The following is a 14,802-nucleotide window of genomic DNA, read 5'->3' on the forward strand; positions in this document are numbered from 1 at the left end:
CCCCGACTTCCTGCTGTCCAGTGCCGAGCCCTGCCCGGAGGGACCCTGGTCGGCCCATATCTGGAACGCTTCGGCAGCTTACCACTTCAGCCTCTCTCGCTTTAATGAGAACATAATCCAAAGCATTTGTGGGGCTCCCTCAAGCCAAGTCTTTTGTAAGCCCAAACTCCGTGTGTTTATGTCTCATTGAGCTTGTTCTGGTTGGGGACCAGATGGACCTGCAGACAGGAGAGTGAGGAAATCCTCGCTGGTGAGAAGATGAATGGAAACCAGAAGGGAAGCAGAGCACACCCCTGGTGCCGGGCCAAATGTGGTCCCCTGAGGCAGGAGAACAGTTTTCCTTCATCACCCCATTTTTCCCAGCCTTCTGGGCCGAGCTGACTTGGTGTTGGGTATACTAGCTCTCAGAAGGGAACTTACAAGTCAGAGTCACTGCTATTCCATTACAAAGACCCTAGGATGGTAATGGCTCCTCAGTGTCCAGGAATCTGGGGCCAGACCCCAACACACATGCAGCATCTACCGGACTGCACATGAGAGCTGGGGTAGGACCCTTCCACCCAGACCTGCCATCTGTTTACTCATCAGACACCTTCCCGCCCCCCCCCAGCACTGTGTCACCTCCTTCAGGTCAGCCCAGGGCTGATGCTGCGTGGGCGTCAGTCAAGGTAACTTGCTGCCTCTTGCTGAAGGCCTGAACGTTCTCTGCTGGTTCAATCACGAGCTCGTTTTAATTTAAAAGCAAATGAAGATTAACCATTAGAAATATGGTTTCAATCTGTTTTATTCTTGGTATTCTCTATGGCCAAGGGAGTGTTGATGCGTGGGGTTTGCAAGAGCTTAACACGCCAGAGCCAAAATGATCGCTCAGGGGCTTCAGGCTTGAACTGCCAGGAAATGGAAGTGGGGAGGAGGGGGGCCGAGGAAGGCAGCAGAGCTTAGGTGGGGCTTCCCTGCCTTCTACAGAGCTAGCCAGAGACTGGATAAGACATTCTTTTCCTAAAACCAGAAGGATTCCTGTTTGGGTGAGGAGTGGGTGGGAGGGTAGGGACAAGAGCATATGTGCCATTTAGGACTTTGGATTTGCCCAAAGTTATGGTGACCTTTCTGTAAAATGTAAGGGTGGCTGGGTGTCCAGAAGAGCAAGGAGAGCCTGGTTCTGATAGGACAGAGGTGTCCAGAGCAGGCTAAGCTTCCAGGAAGGAGTTGCCTCCATTGCAGGTACCTGCTGTGTGTTTTCTCTTCTCCCTCCTACAGCTCTCAGCATCAGGAACAGGTTGGGCTTGGACGAGGACACTGGAGCGGACAAGACATTTCTAGACCTAAAAACTTTTGTGAAGCCCCTCTGAGGGACACCTAGAACAGCATGGTGCCTGGGAATTATGAAAGGGCAAATATCTAAGGCTCTGGGAACCAGTCACTGCCTCTCTTGTCCCAAGGCCACAAGGAATCTGAACAGTGACGATGTTGGAGTGCTTTTACCTAGAGAAGATGCCAGCCGGGTGCTACTCTTCATGTGGCCCACATTGCAGGCAATGTGCTTGGAAAAAAAGGAAAAACATCAAACAGCCTTTAAAGGCCAGTGTTGCCAGCCAGCTTCATAAGGTAACAGCAAACACTGGAGGGTTGAAAGGGCTTCTGTTCCACTGGTACCTGGGGGCATAATCTCCAACTTAAATGCCAGAAGGAAGGCCAGAGAGGAGGGATTCCTTGTTTTTAAGCTTTTGCTTGCAAGAGCCAGGTAGACTATTGGATTGGTAGGTGCATGTCTTGGCACCTGGTTGCAGTAGCTGCTGACTTTCTCAGGGTCGAGCCTGGTTCAACCTTTCCTGTTGTAGGTAGAAAACATCCGGGATGCTCTAGTGCTAGCCATCTGCTCACCCAGACACGGTCCCTGACCCAAGCTTTCTTCTGGTTGACCAAGAAATGTGTAATTGATTCATCCCTTCTTCCCCCCACCCCACCCCACCCCCCGGGATCAAATTCTTCTGCACAAGTCAGAAGGGGGAGATTCGAGGAATAAAAAAGGTCTTTCTTTGGGCACTCCAAGGAACATATTTTGATGACTACCTTCAGCCGAGTTCAGAGTGGGTTTTCCAAACAGCCAATTGGGACAGGAAAAATAAAGATGTGGGAAACCTTCTCAGGAGCCAATGCTATATTTAAAGTTTCAGGACAGCTATAGTTTAAGGTCGGGGAATGCTATAATTAGGGTTCCAGGGTTGTTTTCATCAGAAGCCGCCTGCTACTGCCCCCTCTCCATGGCTTTGTGGGTTCCTCTGAAGCCTGGTGGGAATCTTCTGTCCCTCTCAGCTCCAAGGAAGCCAGGCCTCTGGTTCCGATCCGTGTGCCCAGCTCAGCGAGCTGGCACTGCCAGGCTGGGTGCTCCTGTGGTGTCTTCACTCTAACCCCTTTCCTGGTTAGTCTTCACCCTTATACTTATTTGTTGTGAGGATCTAGGTGCCTTCTATCCCTGCCACCTCCTTCCGGACCTTCTCTCTGTGACCTCTCGCTGTGTTCTTGGTGGCTCTAGACATTGTGAGTTCATTCTTGATTTATCCCAAGCAAGGATAAATTCCTTTCTCTAAACAATATTCATTTGGGATCCCATGGTTTTCACAGTTATCCTAACTTAGGGCTAGCCTAAGCTAACTCTAACCCTCTGCTAACCCCAATGTCTACCCTATTTCTAAGCAGTTCCCCAATGGATGACATGACATCTCTTTGAGAAGAGAGCTAGGACTTTTCAGCCCAGGCAGCAACCATCCCGATCACACCCACACTAGAATCTTAAGTAGAAACAGCCCCTCCTCCACTCGCTGGAGCCCCAAGACTCTAGTGGGATGGTAGAGATGGGAGCTGGCAGTCTGCTTGATCCTTGTTGCCAATCCGCTCTGTGGAATGCCACCCTTTCTCACTTCTCATGTTCCCTGATGCCTTTCCTGTGACACCCTCCTCCTCCTCAGAGCCTCCTCTTCTGTAAGACAGCAGCAGTGTTCTCCCTGGGCTATGGATGCCAAGAATGCAGCAATAAGTAGCATAAGGCACACTCCCATGTAGATTAAGGGTCGCAGCCACTTTGGGTAGGGTTATTTTCCTATCCTGAACCCAATCACAGCTGTCATCTATTACCACGTCCCAACCCCCATCCCCCTCAGGACCAATTTCCAACTTCCAAGAAACCCTTTTTACAAAGTGTGTTCACAGAGCATGGTTCCAAAACATCCTTTGTGGGGGGAAGAAAAATAAAAAGCTTTTAGCAAATATTTCAAAAAGAAGTCTTGAGGGAAAAAGAAAGACATTTAAACGCATGTCTAATTCTGTGTTTCTCAGACTGACTTGACCTCAGAACTTCCTGTCAATCTGGAAAAACATTCATTGATTGATCCTGTGGAATGAGGATTCAGAGGTGCCCTGTGTTGGAGAATGCTGCTCTGGATAGTACCAGTGCTGGGCTGGATTATTCTTCCCTCCTCCTCCTGCCATACCGGTGAATGGAGCAACACCGAGCTGAAGCTTCTTAGTTGAAATCTGCGGGTCTCAAGCTCCACGCTGGCTGGCTGCAGCTCAGCCTGCTCACTCTCTGGAGCACGATTGCCATCCCTCCTCCACAAATGGGCTCCAGCACCTCCCTTTGCACCCTGCCCCCATGCCTTCCCTGTCTCTACCACACTAAGCCTGTACACCTGCTCTCCACCTACCCACAACCCATCTTGAACCCCAACAAGAGCCTTTTGCAGGGTCAGAGAGCCTGTAGATCTCCCCTGGGCCGGCTGTCGGTGCTCAGCCTGTTTTCTCTGCACTGTGGAAGATAGCCCCACCCCAGGCAGCAGAAGTTCTAAAAAGACTGACAACACTGAGGTCTAACTTCTTTATCTTTCACTGGCGCCCTCAATCCATCTGCATCTTACTCAAGCACAAGTGGACAGTGGGGGAGGGGACCCATGTGGATTTAGAACAGATCAGGGTTAAGTTGATCATATGCAAATGAGTATTCTCCTCTGACTCAGTGTCCCTTCTAGGAACTTTCCTACAAGGATAACTATGCAGCCAGCAAAAGTGCCTACAGAGTTGACCACTGAGTGCTATAATAAACCTAGTGGAAATGTGAATGGCTTCAATGCCCGTGAATAAGAGGTCGATTAAACTATTGCAGAATCATACCATGGAACATTACAAAAATGTTCCATAAAAACGTAGATTTATGTTTATTACTGGGGAAAATATATGCATCCTTTCTAAAAATTCTTTAAAAATATTTTTAAGATTTATTTATTATGTGTACAGTGTTTGGCTTGCATGTGTACTTGCATGACAGAAGAGGGCACCAGATCTCATGACAGATGCTTTCGAGCCACCATGTGGTTGCTGGGAATTGAACTCAGGACCTCTGGAAGAAACAGCCAGTGCTCTTAAGCTCTGAGCCATCTCTCCAGCTCTTTAAAAATATTTTAATGTTAGAGATTGAACCCAGAGCTTTGAATATACCAAGCACAAGCTCTACTGTGAGTCTACATCCCCATTACCTTGTGTTAATTTAAAAAGCTACACACAGGGCTGGTGAGGTGGCTCAGTGGGTAAAGGCACTTGCTGCCAAACCTGATGACCTGAGTTCCGTCTTTGGAACCCACATGATGGAAAGAGAAAACTAGCTCCCAGAGGTTGCCCTCTGACTTCTGCCTGTGAACTGTGGAATTCATACCATAGCACATACTGCCAACGCCACCAAAAGGAATCTATACCATAGCACACACTGGGAAGCCCACCAAAAAACAAATTTAAAAATGTAAAAATAACAAAACTGTGTAAGACAAAGTAATATAGATAGCATCTTATCTTTGTAGTGGGGGAAGGTCTATATAAAGTTTTATGAAAATATGTCCATCTATGTCTTGCCATCTGTCAGCTCTGGGATGTGGGGATTTTATAAGTGCTGTATTTGCCCTCTTTTCTGAAGTTTTTGAATTTACAAAATAACCATCTAGGAAAGTAAATGTCCAAGTCTTATGAATGCTTCTCCACACCTTTGACAGAGTCTCCCACTCTTCCTCCATCTCCTTTGACAGGGTCTCCCACTCTTCCTCCATCACCTTTGACAGAGTCTCCCACTCTTCCTCCATCACCTTTGACAGAGTCTCCCACTCTTCCTCCATCACCTTTGACGGGGTCTCCCACTCTTCCTCCATCACCTTTGACGGGGTCTCCCACTCTTCCTCCATCACCTTTGACAGGGTCTCCCACTCTTTTTCCATCACCTTTGATAGGGTCTCCTGCTCTTCCTCCATCTCCTTTGACAGGGTCTCCCACTCTTTCTCCATCACCTTTGACGGGGTCTCCCACTCTTTTCCCATCTCCTTTGGCAGGGTCTCCCACTCTTCCTCCATCACCTTTGACAGGGTCTCCCACTCTTCCTCCATCACCTTTGACAGGGTCTCCCACTCTTTTTCCATCACCTTTGATAGGGTCTCCTGCTCTTCCTCCATCTCCTTTGACAGGGTCTTCCACTCTTCCTCCATCTCCTTGTTTCTGCTCTCTCCCCTTTTCTTCTGTCCCTTTGTCTTCCATTGAGTGCTGGCCACCTCTTCAGTTCCAGCTTCATTTCTCACTCCAAGAATCCCCTTCCATTCTCCTGAAACCCTCACGCCGAAGTCCCCGCCCCTTGGCCTCACTCTCCCCCATGCAGCCAGCTTCCTCACAGCCTGCTAAGTCCCCCTCACCTCTGATCACCACCAAAGGTACGAATTACCCCCCCACCCCACTTTCCAGGTTTAGTTCTTTGCCTGTGTCCTCAAGCATGCTCTCAGCTTCATTGTGAGCTTGCTCTCGTCCTCTCACCCTCTGAAAGTAGGTTTCCCAACACAGGATAAAGTTATAAGAGGAATAAAGTTATAGGTGAGCCTAGTGAGCGATGTCAAATGTGCCTTTTTCTGACAAGCCTTTCAGGTTCTCCAAGGACAACAGGGGGCACAAGGCTGCCCTGGCCCATGGCCTTCAGCGTCTCTTTGCAAGCCCCCAACTCTAGGCAAATCTGACCACCAGCCAGCCTACTTCCTCAAGTACCCAAGGCTCAACACTCACTGACACCACTTCTAGCCTCTCCCAAGCTCTCTGATCCAAGTTGCCCCACCCTTAACTCATAACTGAAGCTTTTCTGAACATTCGTGCACTTGCCCTGGGACCCCGGAGCCCACTGCCCGTGCCCTCCCTTTGTCTTTCCCCGCCACCTGTCCTGATTACACAGTTAGCCACGTGGCTTCCTTCTCAGCTGCTGGGTCTCATCCCCCGAAGCAGGTCTCCCACAAAGATCGGCTGTCTGGAAGGGGTAGTGTGACATCCCAGAATAAGCAGCTGTCCCGACTGGGTTCAGATGGGAGTGAGGGTACTTTCCTTGAACTCTGAAAAAAGGTCTGCCGTCTCCAATAGAGATGTTGACATTACTGGAAACACTGGCCAGGACTTTGGGGAACCGTGTATGGGACTCTCATTCTGGGTCCACTTGGGAAAGTGCCCAGTGAGACCCCAGGAGTTCACATCCCAGGCCAAGGAACATCCAAAAAGACAAAAGACAAAAACAAAAACAAAAAACCCCAAAAACAAAAAACCCAAAAAACCAGCCAGAAAAGTACACACGTACGTACTCTTTCCTTGATGCCTCTTTTGTAACACTGGCCACTTTCAGCCTCTTTCATAATAATTATGGGGTATAAATCTTGTTTCCTAGCAAAAAGAAAGCTCCTTGAGAGGAAGGGTGGTATCCAAGCTCTTCTTTGTATCTTTCTTGGACTCTAGTCTCCAAAACTACAAGAACCCTGGCACCTAACATCTGGTCAATACATGTTCACTAAATAGAAGCATGCATTTTATCAACTTCCTGGGCTCAATTCTGAGGATAGCATGGCGTGATTCTTGATTTAAAAGATCTCAGCATAGTGTGTTTACAGTTAACACATGATACAATAAACAAGTATTATGAGCTGTCTCGAGTGCAGAGAATGGGCAGACAGAATGCTTATGAAACCCCATATTCTGATACCTCTCTGTGGCATCATCCAGCCTACTTGATGAGGGGAGTGGGCCCTGTGGTGTGCCGTGATAAAGCTTGTCTGCCCTAGACTGGGCTGACCTCAACACACACGCGTGCACACACACACGGGGCACAACATAATTGAATGCAGGTGGAGTGTATGCAAGAGTTCAGGGCCCATCCTACCACCCCAGATGCCAATTCTAACACCCAGACCAGCTGTGCATCCATGGGAACTGCCAAGCTACCCACCAGTGCCTGTTACAAGGCAGCGTGCTTTTTCCTCTCTTACAAATTAGCTCTGAGATATGAGTCTTCTGGTCTTAAAGTTACCACAGATGGAGAGCAGGGAAGAACTTTTGTGTGAGAAATTTTAATGGTTTGGAGCTGACCTCTAGCATCCAAGTTCCTATGACCTCTGTGGCTCCTGCCATCAGCTCCTTGTTTTTGACCGTGGTCTCCTTTCTGGGCCCAGAGTTCTGGGGATGGAGGATATAGCCTGCTGCCTCATGAATGAGCATAACTTTTTTTCCAGGGCAAGCTGAGGGGTGGCCTTCACAGTGTGAAGTTTCTCAGCCTTTTGGCCAAAATCAAATGTCAATCACAGGGTTGTATTTTTGTTTTACTAATTTACTTTTATTTCATACATGTAGGCAAAGTAGCCCACATGTAGGTCTGTGCACCATGTGTGTGCTTGGTGTTCTCAGAGGCCAGAAGAGGGCATCAAATCCACTGGAACTGGAGTTACCGACAGCTGTGAGCCACCATACGGGTGTTGAGAATCAGAGCCCAGCACTCTGGAAGAGCAGCCAGCGTTCTCATTTTATTTTATTCTCCCCCACCCCCACCCCCCACCCCCGGAGCTGAGGACCGAACCCAGAACCCAGAGCCTTGCGCTTGCTAAATCCCCAACCCCTAGCAGCCAGCATTCTTAACTACTGAACCATCTCTCCAGTCCCACAAGGCTGTATTTTTTCCACCTCCTTTCTTCCCTGCCTGCTCTTACTCTGTGTTTCAGGATCCTCTCTCAGTTTTGGGGAATGGCTCCTGGAGAGTGGTGGAGCCTGACTATGCCCTTCTCACATGGGCAGGCAGCTGAGCCACATGTCTCTCAGGGATAGAGACACACACCAAGCACATGCTTCCCGCCACCGCCCACCACATCACTTCTGCTCCCCAAGTGGTACTGGGGCCCAGAGCTCCCGGACCTCATGGAACATTCAGGAGAAAGGGGCCCAGAGCCGGAAGAGACAAAGACCCGAACCGGGACTGGAGAGACACATCTGAGCTGAAGATTGGGCATCTTTGAAGTTTGAGCTTATGCCTTTATAGCCAACCAGGCTCCTTCTGGGAGGCTCTTGGGAGGGCTTTCTGTCACGCCCCTGTCACAAGTGGCTGTTAATGGCTCACAAGTCAGCGGGAAACTCTGAGGTGGGCTTGTCACCCAGAGGCTTGCGGCAGCTGTTTGCTCCTAGGCTTAGGTGTGAGAGAGGCCAGGTGCCAGCAGCTTACATAAAAAGACACCACCGCTACCTGGGAGGCCTGGCCAGCCACTGTCAGGCAGGAGCCCCCTCAGCAGAAACATCTCGGCTGCCAGAGCAGGGCCCTGACTGACATTGGGGTGCTCAGCAGGCCTGTTTTCTGGTTTAAATACTATGCCCACCAATGCTCCCTCCCTCCACAAAACATCACATCACTGTGTTTGCTTTGAGCAGGGGACGTTGTGGGTCTTTGCCAGCAGATGTAATTGGAAGATTGGTGGGGCCTTGAAGGAGCCAGAAAAGCCAGCCTCCCTTGGGGAAGGGCCTCTTTGGAAAGTCCCCCTCCCTCCCTCGGAAGGGCACCATGCTTTTTTCACTCCAGTGAGAAAAAAAGCTTCACTCAGAAGATCACAAAGGCCAAATATCTGCTGTTTCCATTTACCCTGCCCTTTCCATCATAGGTAGAGGTGATGGTTCTTTCTGGCTGCTGGGCGAGAGGCATGCTGGGAGTCAATCATTTTCTCCCCTGGCAGCTCTGTACCCCTTGAGGCCCCTGGGTGTCTCGGGAAATCACTGAAGGTTTCTAAAGAGCTAACCTGAAGCTTGCGGAGGGGAGTTACCCTGGAATCTGGGGAGACACCAGAATTGGCGCAGGAGTGAGCAGGCAGGATTCACAATCGCCTCCGTTCCTCACTGGGGAACCTCCTAAGAAATATTCATTCGAAATTGCTCTTTTGTCCCCAGCACAGGTTTTTAGCCCTATCATTGCCTTTTTATATTTTGTCTGCAATTGGGGGTCGGGGGTGGCGGGGGTCAAAAGCACTCTGAGAAACACAGCATCCCAGTACCATTGGCAAGGTTCAGGGCAGCCTGTGGCCCCGTGGACTATAGTGAGATGTGTCCTCAGAGCTTTCAGAAAACAGCCTCCCCCAGGACTACAGATGGGAGGAGAACGCTCCAGGGATGCCACAGCTAGGAGCAGGGGCCCATGGGCAAGGCTCTTCTTCATCTGCCAAGGGGACTCCCCAGGGCTGGTGGGAGTCCCACAACTGCTTGGCTCACCCAGGTCAGTCTAAGACCCCCCGAGGCCATCAGAAAGCATTGGCAGAACGTGCAAGAGGCCTGAGGGACGGAAGCAGAAAGGGATGGGTCTCTTCTGCACTGAAGGTTGGAGTCCTGGGCTCCAGACCCTTGGGCTAACAATGAGTTGTAGGCTGCTTTTCCATAGTACTAGCTGTGAAATTCCTGGGGCTCAATACAAAATGAAAGTGGGGGGAGAGGGGGGAGTCCCCCGTTTAAAAAAAAACATTATAAATTTCAAGATACCATCGGTGGTACCTTAAACAAAGTGCGGGTCCCATGGGGGTCCTGAAAATGTGGTACATTCAGGGTTAACCCTATTCTCTGGGCCTCAGTCTCCTGCGCTCTACAATGCAGAGTTTGAATTGAGTCAGGGAGCTGTCTGTGAGGCCCTTGCTTCTTCCTTCCCTTGAATGCCCAGTCCTTGAGTATCAAAGAGATAAACCACAGCTGCTCCAGATGAAACAGGCTGGACAGATGGGGCCTGACCTCCTGGCACAACGGCCCCTGCCCAGCTACACCTGAGAGGAGTTTGGAGCCCCGAAAACCATCCCAACGGTCCTCTTAGGAAGGGAAGAGTGGCGAGGTTCTCACTGTCGGAACGCGAGCATCCCCGGCAGGGCTGCTAGAGGAAGGTTACCTGCAGGCACCAGAAAGCGTACCCCCAACCTCATGATGCCTCAAAAGCCTGCTTCTCCCCTGGCTAGGAAGGGAGCTCTCCAGGACCCAGGAGCAGCAGCTTGGAATCAAGAAGGGTTTCTCCTTCCATCCCAACTCTGTCTGGCCCTCAGGGCTTGCTCATGGTCCCCAGGTCAGAGGTCAGGGAGGGTCAGACAGGGTTCAGATGTCAGGAAGGACAGGACTCAGTTGGGACTCTGACTGGCATGATTGTCTTGAGGGGAAGGGACCAAAGTTAGTGGAAGAGAGCAGCTTAAGCCTGGGTGGGGCCTGCAGGAGCCCTTGGGATGGGACCTCAGCTGTGATCTCCACCAAGCATCTTTCTGAGCTCCCTGGGAACCGGATCGGAATCTTCTCTAGACTTTAAATTTGTTTTGAGGGGTGAGCAATGGCGGTGAGGCCAGCCCATCAAGGGCTATGTGTGAAGGTTCACCCTCAATCTTTCTCTCCCCCTTTCCCCGCCCCCGGACTCAGGACTCTTCCTGTCCTGTCCACCCTCCACCACCTCCCGCCTCACTCTCTCTTCAAAGATAGTAAAAGAGGCAGGGGGCCCGACCTGGAACACCTTCTTCAGCTCTGGGGATTCTCAGCCCTCTTGCAGCCCAGGCGCCAGGGTGCCCCTGGCCCGTGCCTTGGAGGAAGAAGGATGGATGATCTCTGTGCTCCCAGGGAATCTGCTTACCTTTCATGGTCCCTTCTGCACGGGCCTCTGCAGGGCCCAGTGGTGCTGGAGTAGCCTTGGATGGAGCAGGAAGCCGGGGTCCTCCCCAGGCAACGACCGCCGCCCCTAGGTACGGCCCGCGGGACTGGGGCTCGTGTGGGGATACATGCGGCGCTGTGTAGTTTCACGGGCGGCGTGGCGGGAGGAGGATCCCGGGGGTCGCAGGCTGGGGCCGCCGCGCTGCCCGCCGGAGCCGGGCGAGCTGTGCTGCCCCGCGCCCGCCGCCGTCCTGGCCTCGCGCGCATCCCTCCCTCCTCCTCCCGCCCTCCCTCGTCGTCACCGCTTGGGCCCCAGCCCAGATCAACTTCCTTGATATTTTCAAAACTGCCGCGGCCGGGTCCCTTTGTGCCCCTGGTGCGCGGCGATGGGTGCGAGGAAGAGTTCGCCACCCCGGGGCGTAGCACCGTTACCATGGTGGTGGGCGGGGACCGGGACCCTGGACTTCAGCCCTGCACAGTTCCCTCGCCCATCTGTAAAGAAGAGGGACCTGGAGGAGCAAGAATTATTAAGGACCAGTCCTCCGCCGACTGTTGGTTTTGCACCGGTCTGTGCTCTCCCTAATCCACACCCCCTGCACTGCAAGCTTCCGCTTCCAGGGAGCCCCTCAGTCCTGATCAACTGTAGTTGACACCTCTTGGTTGCAATGGCTCTCTGCCACTGTCAAGCTCAGTAATGTTGAACTTCTTGTCTGCACGGAAGAACTGAGTCCCGAGCACTCCCAAATCCCGTTACATGTGGCGGGGCCGCTGCTGTAAAGGATTCTAGAGGGAAAGCTATTTCAGACAACCAAGTTGACGCTGCTCATAAAGCCCCCTCTTGTGCGTTATTTTGCATTTAATGAGCCTATGTTAACCACGCGTGTACTAGTCACCTACCAGCTTCCAGATCCTGCCCTAAGTTGAGGGAAGGTGGGGAACACATCACCTGTCGTAAGGAATGCAAAGCCAGCAATTAAGCAATAATAGCCCAGAGATGGGGCGGGTGACAGCAGAGAGCAGGGACTCCAGAGTGAGGACAACCTAGCCTCTTCCCTTCTTGTGGCTGAAGAGTGGAGACTGGAGATGACAACACCGAGATTAACATAAAGAAAGCCAATTGGCGGAGGAGAGTTGGACTCCCCCTCCCCCCACTGCCCCACCAGGTCTCTCTGACACAGACTTGGGAGAAATGGTGTTACCTAAATGACCTCCTGGCCCAGCACTTCCGGGCATGTCCACTTACTAGTCCACTCTCATTCTTGGGGTGGAGGGAGGCTTTACCTTTTCTTTTTTTCTTTTTTTTCTTTTTAAACTCTTTTCCTATTCCTAACATGTGTCCTGGTCTAGTTTTACTGCCCCCAAGATCTCACACCCACCCCTGTCACATCCTGATTGCTACAGCCCTGCTGTCCACTCCCACCCCTGCATGTCTTCCTCACTGAAGGCTGGACTAGAGCCCCGAGGGCCAGGGGTAGAGCGAGACGCTGCTACTCATCCAGCAGACCAGAGAGGGCAAAGCTATGCTCTGCTCGGCCCTGCCCTGGAAGTCTACAGTTTGCAGACGGTGTCCCGGAGTATATCAACAGAAACTCACACCACCTGGAAGGAGGGAGGCCAGGACACTAAGTCTGCCACGCAAGTCTGGGATTCTGAGAGTCACAGCGTGCATCAGGGGACTTCTTTGGAAGTGCCAAGTAGAGAGTTATATCCACCAAAAGGAACTTCATCTCAGGGGTCAGTCGCCTCTTTATTAACTTGTTTGACCCTCTATATTAATTGTTTTCCTTGTTGCTATGGTGAAATAATGACAAAACAGCTTAAGGGTAAAAAAAAAAAAAAAAGAGTTTCTTTGGGTTCCTGGTTGAGCACACAGTCTACCACAGAAGGGAAAGTGTGCCGGCTTCTCCAGCTATGGCCACAGGAAGGTGAGGCATCTGGTCACATTGTGTCTACAATCAATAAGCAGAGAGAGGTGGATGCTGGTGTTTGCCTCACTTTCTCTTTTCTTCCCTTTTTATTTTATTTTATTTTATTTTTATTTTTCTCTGTGTAGCCCTGGCTGTCCTGGAACTCAATCTGTAGACCAGGTTCGCCTCAAACTCAGAGATTCCCCTGCCTCTGCCTCCTGAGTGCTGGGATTAAAGGCGTGCGCCACCACCTGGCTTTCTTTCCATTTTATTCTCTCCGGGATCCCTGGCCCTTGGGATGGTGCCACCCACATCCGGACTGGCTCTTCCCACTCAGTTAAACCTCCCTGGAGACACCCTCACAGACACCCACAGAACTCTGTTTCCTAGATGATCTGGGTCCTGTCAAGTTGACAAAATTAACCATCGCACTCTCTCCGCTGTCCTGTGAAATAAGCACCGCCCTTGTCTCTGTTATTCAAAGAGACTGAACATGGGAAGGCTTAGCGGTGTATTTAGCTTGCTGATCAGTGGGAATGGTGGGATTTGAACCCGGGCAGATTAAATTCAATACTTGTTAAAATACCATGAAAAGTGCTTAGATACTTGTGTACAGAATGAGTTTTAAAAGGAGCCCTTCATTTCACCCATGTTTTCGAAAGCTGGTGGGGGGAGGGTCTCACCCTTGTGTGAAGGAATAGGGAACCACTCCCAGGGCCTTTTTGGGCCTGAGGATATTTGCATCCTGGCTATTAATCTGACCATGGAGGAACATGCATCATCAGTCCTGAAAACTGACTCTTCTGCTTGCAGATGGACCCTGGGTGAGCCCAGAAGGACCAGGGTCAGCCCCGAGGATGCAGAAGATATTCCATGGCCCCAAAGGACTCTGGGGAGAAGAACTCCACTTTCTGGAGTGAGGAGGGGTTAGCATTCACCAGGAGCTGCAGATCTGTGTGGTGTAGAGTGACAGAAAGAGGAAACCAGCAGAGCAGGGTCTCTCACCGCAGAGCGAGAGGGGAGCACAGGGGGTCTAATAGAAGCCACGCCAGCCTTCGGCTGACCACTTTCAGCTGGAGTACCTCTCACTGAAGGATGAGGCTGCAAGGCCACTGGGAGAGGGTGAAAGCTGGGAGGTCAGAGCCGGGGCCTGGGTCGCAGTAGTTAGAGAGGGGTGGGGAGACTCTTTGGTACCCTTTTCACCTCCTGCTGCGGAAGGCAATGTGTGTGGATGGCTGCACACACACAGGCCACCTGGGTTGAAAGTCAAAAGGAATGGCTAAAGGCCAAAGTCTTTTCCAGGGAGAAGTATGACCACTGATGGTTGATGCACCGGGGATTTATGAAGATGGGGAGCCCAGCGTTCCCGAGAAGTGTTACCAACCCCCTGCTTTCAAGACTTCCAGAGAGTTCCGTGGACACCATCAGTTCTCTTCCTCTTGAGGCAAAAGTCCTTCCTCACTCTTCCTGCAAGCTTCACTCCTCCTCCTCGGCCTCTGGCTCACCCCCTCCCCAGTGCCTGCTGCTCACTTGCGCACCCCCCATCTCCCACCAAGGGAGCCTCTGGCAGCATCTCCACTTTTCTTGCTACCTGCCACAGAAGCCTCAGTGCTCAGGAGTCTCCCCCGCTCCTCCTGATCACCAAACAGAGCAGTCTTTCCAGACCCCACAACCTCTTCAGCCCTGTGTAGTGAACACCATCAACGGATGTTACTCAGAGCGCTGCTGAGAACCAGAACCAATAAGACACTCATTTAGTGATTCCCCCTTTTGTACTCAGGGAATAGGTCCTCAGGCCCTCGGTGGAAGGACGTCTGAAGCTGTAGACAACACAAACCACAGATACTTGTTTGTTCCTATACATAGACCTATGGTAAAACATAACTCATACGTTAGACATAGTAAAAGACGAATAGTAAGTACAATAAAATGG

At 51.2% G+C, this 14,802-nt stretch overlaps 1 protein-coding gene across 2 annotated transcripts in view; it reads right to left on the bottom strand.

The window, feature by feature from the left end:
• Scara3 (scavenger receptor class A member 3) overlaps window positions 1–14,802 on the bottom strand; it is a 47,801-nt gene that overhangs the window by 24,111 nt on the left and 8,888 nt on the right. The window contains exon 1 of one of the 2 annotated variants that reach the window (XM_006988773.4): window positions 10,946–11,229. The exons of the other annotated variant lie outside the window; for it this stretch is intronic. Within the exon in view, the coding sequence (XP_006988835.1) occupies window positions 10,946–10,952 (7 nt within the window). The 5' untranslated portion in view covers window positions 10,953–11,229. Of the gene's footprint in view, window positions 1–10,945; window positions 11,230–14,802 lie in introns of those variants that run through there. 2 annotated transcript variants of the gene reach the window in all.

This window comes from Peromyscus maniculatus, chromosome 9, assembly GCF_049852395.1.
Source record: "Peromyscus maniculatus bairdii isolate BWxNUB_F1_BW_parent chromosome 9, HU_Pman_BW_mat_3.1, whole genome shotgun sequence".
Classification (NCBI taxonomy): domain Eukaryota; kingdom Metazoa; phylum Chordata; class Mammalia; order Rodentia; family Cricetidae; genus Peromyscus; species Peromyscus maniculatus.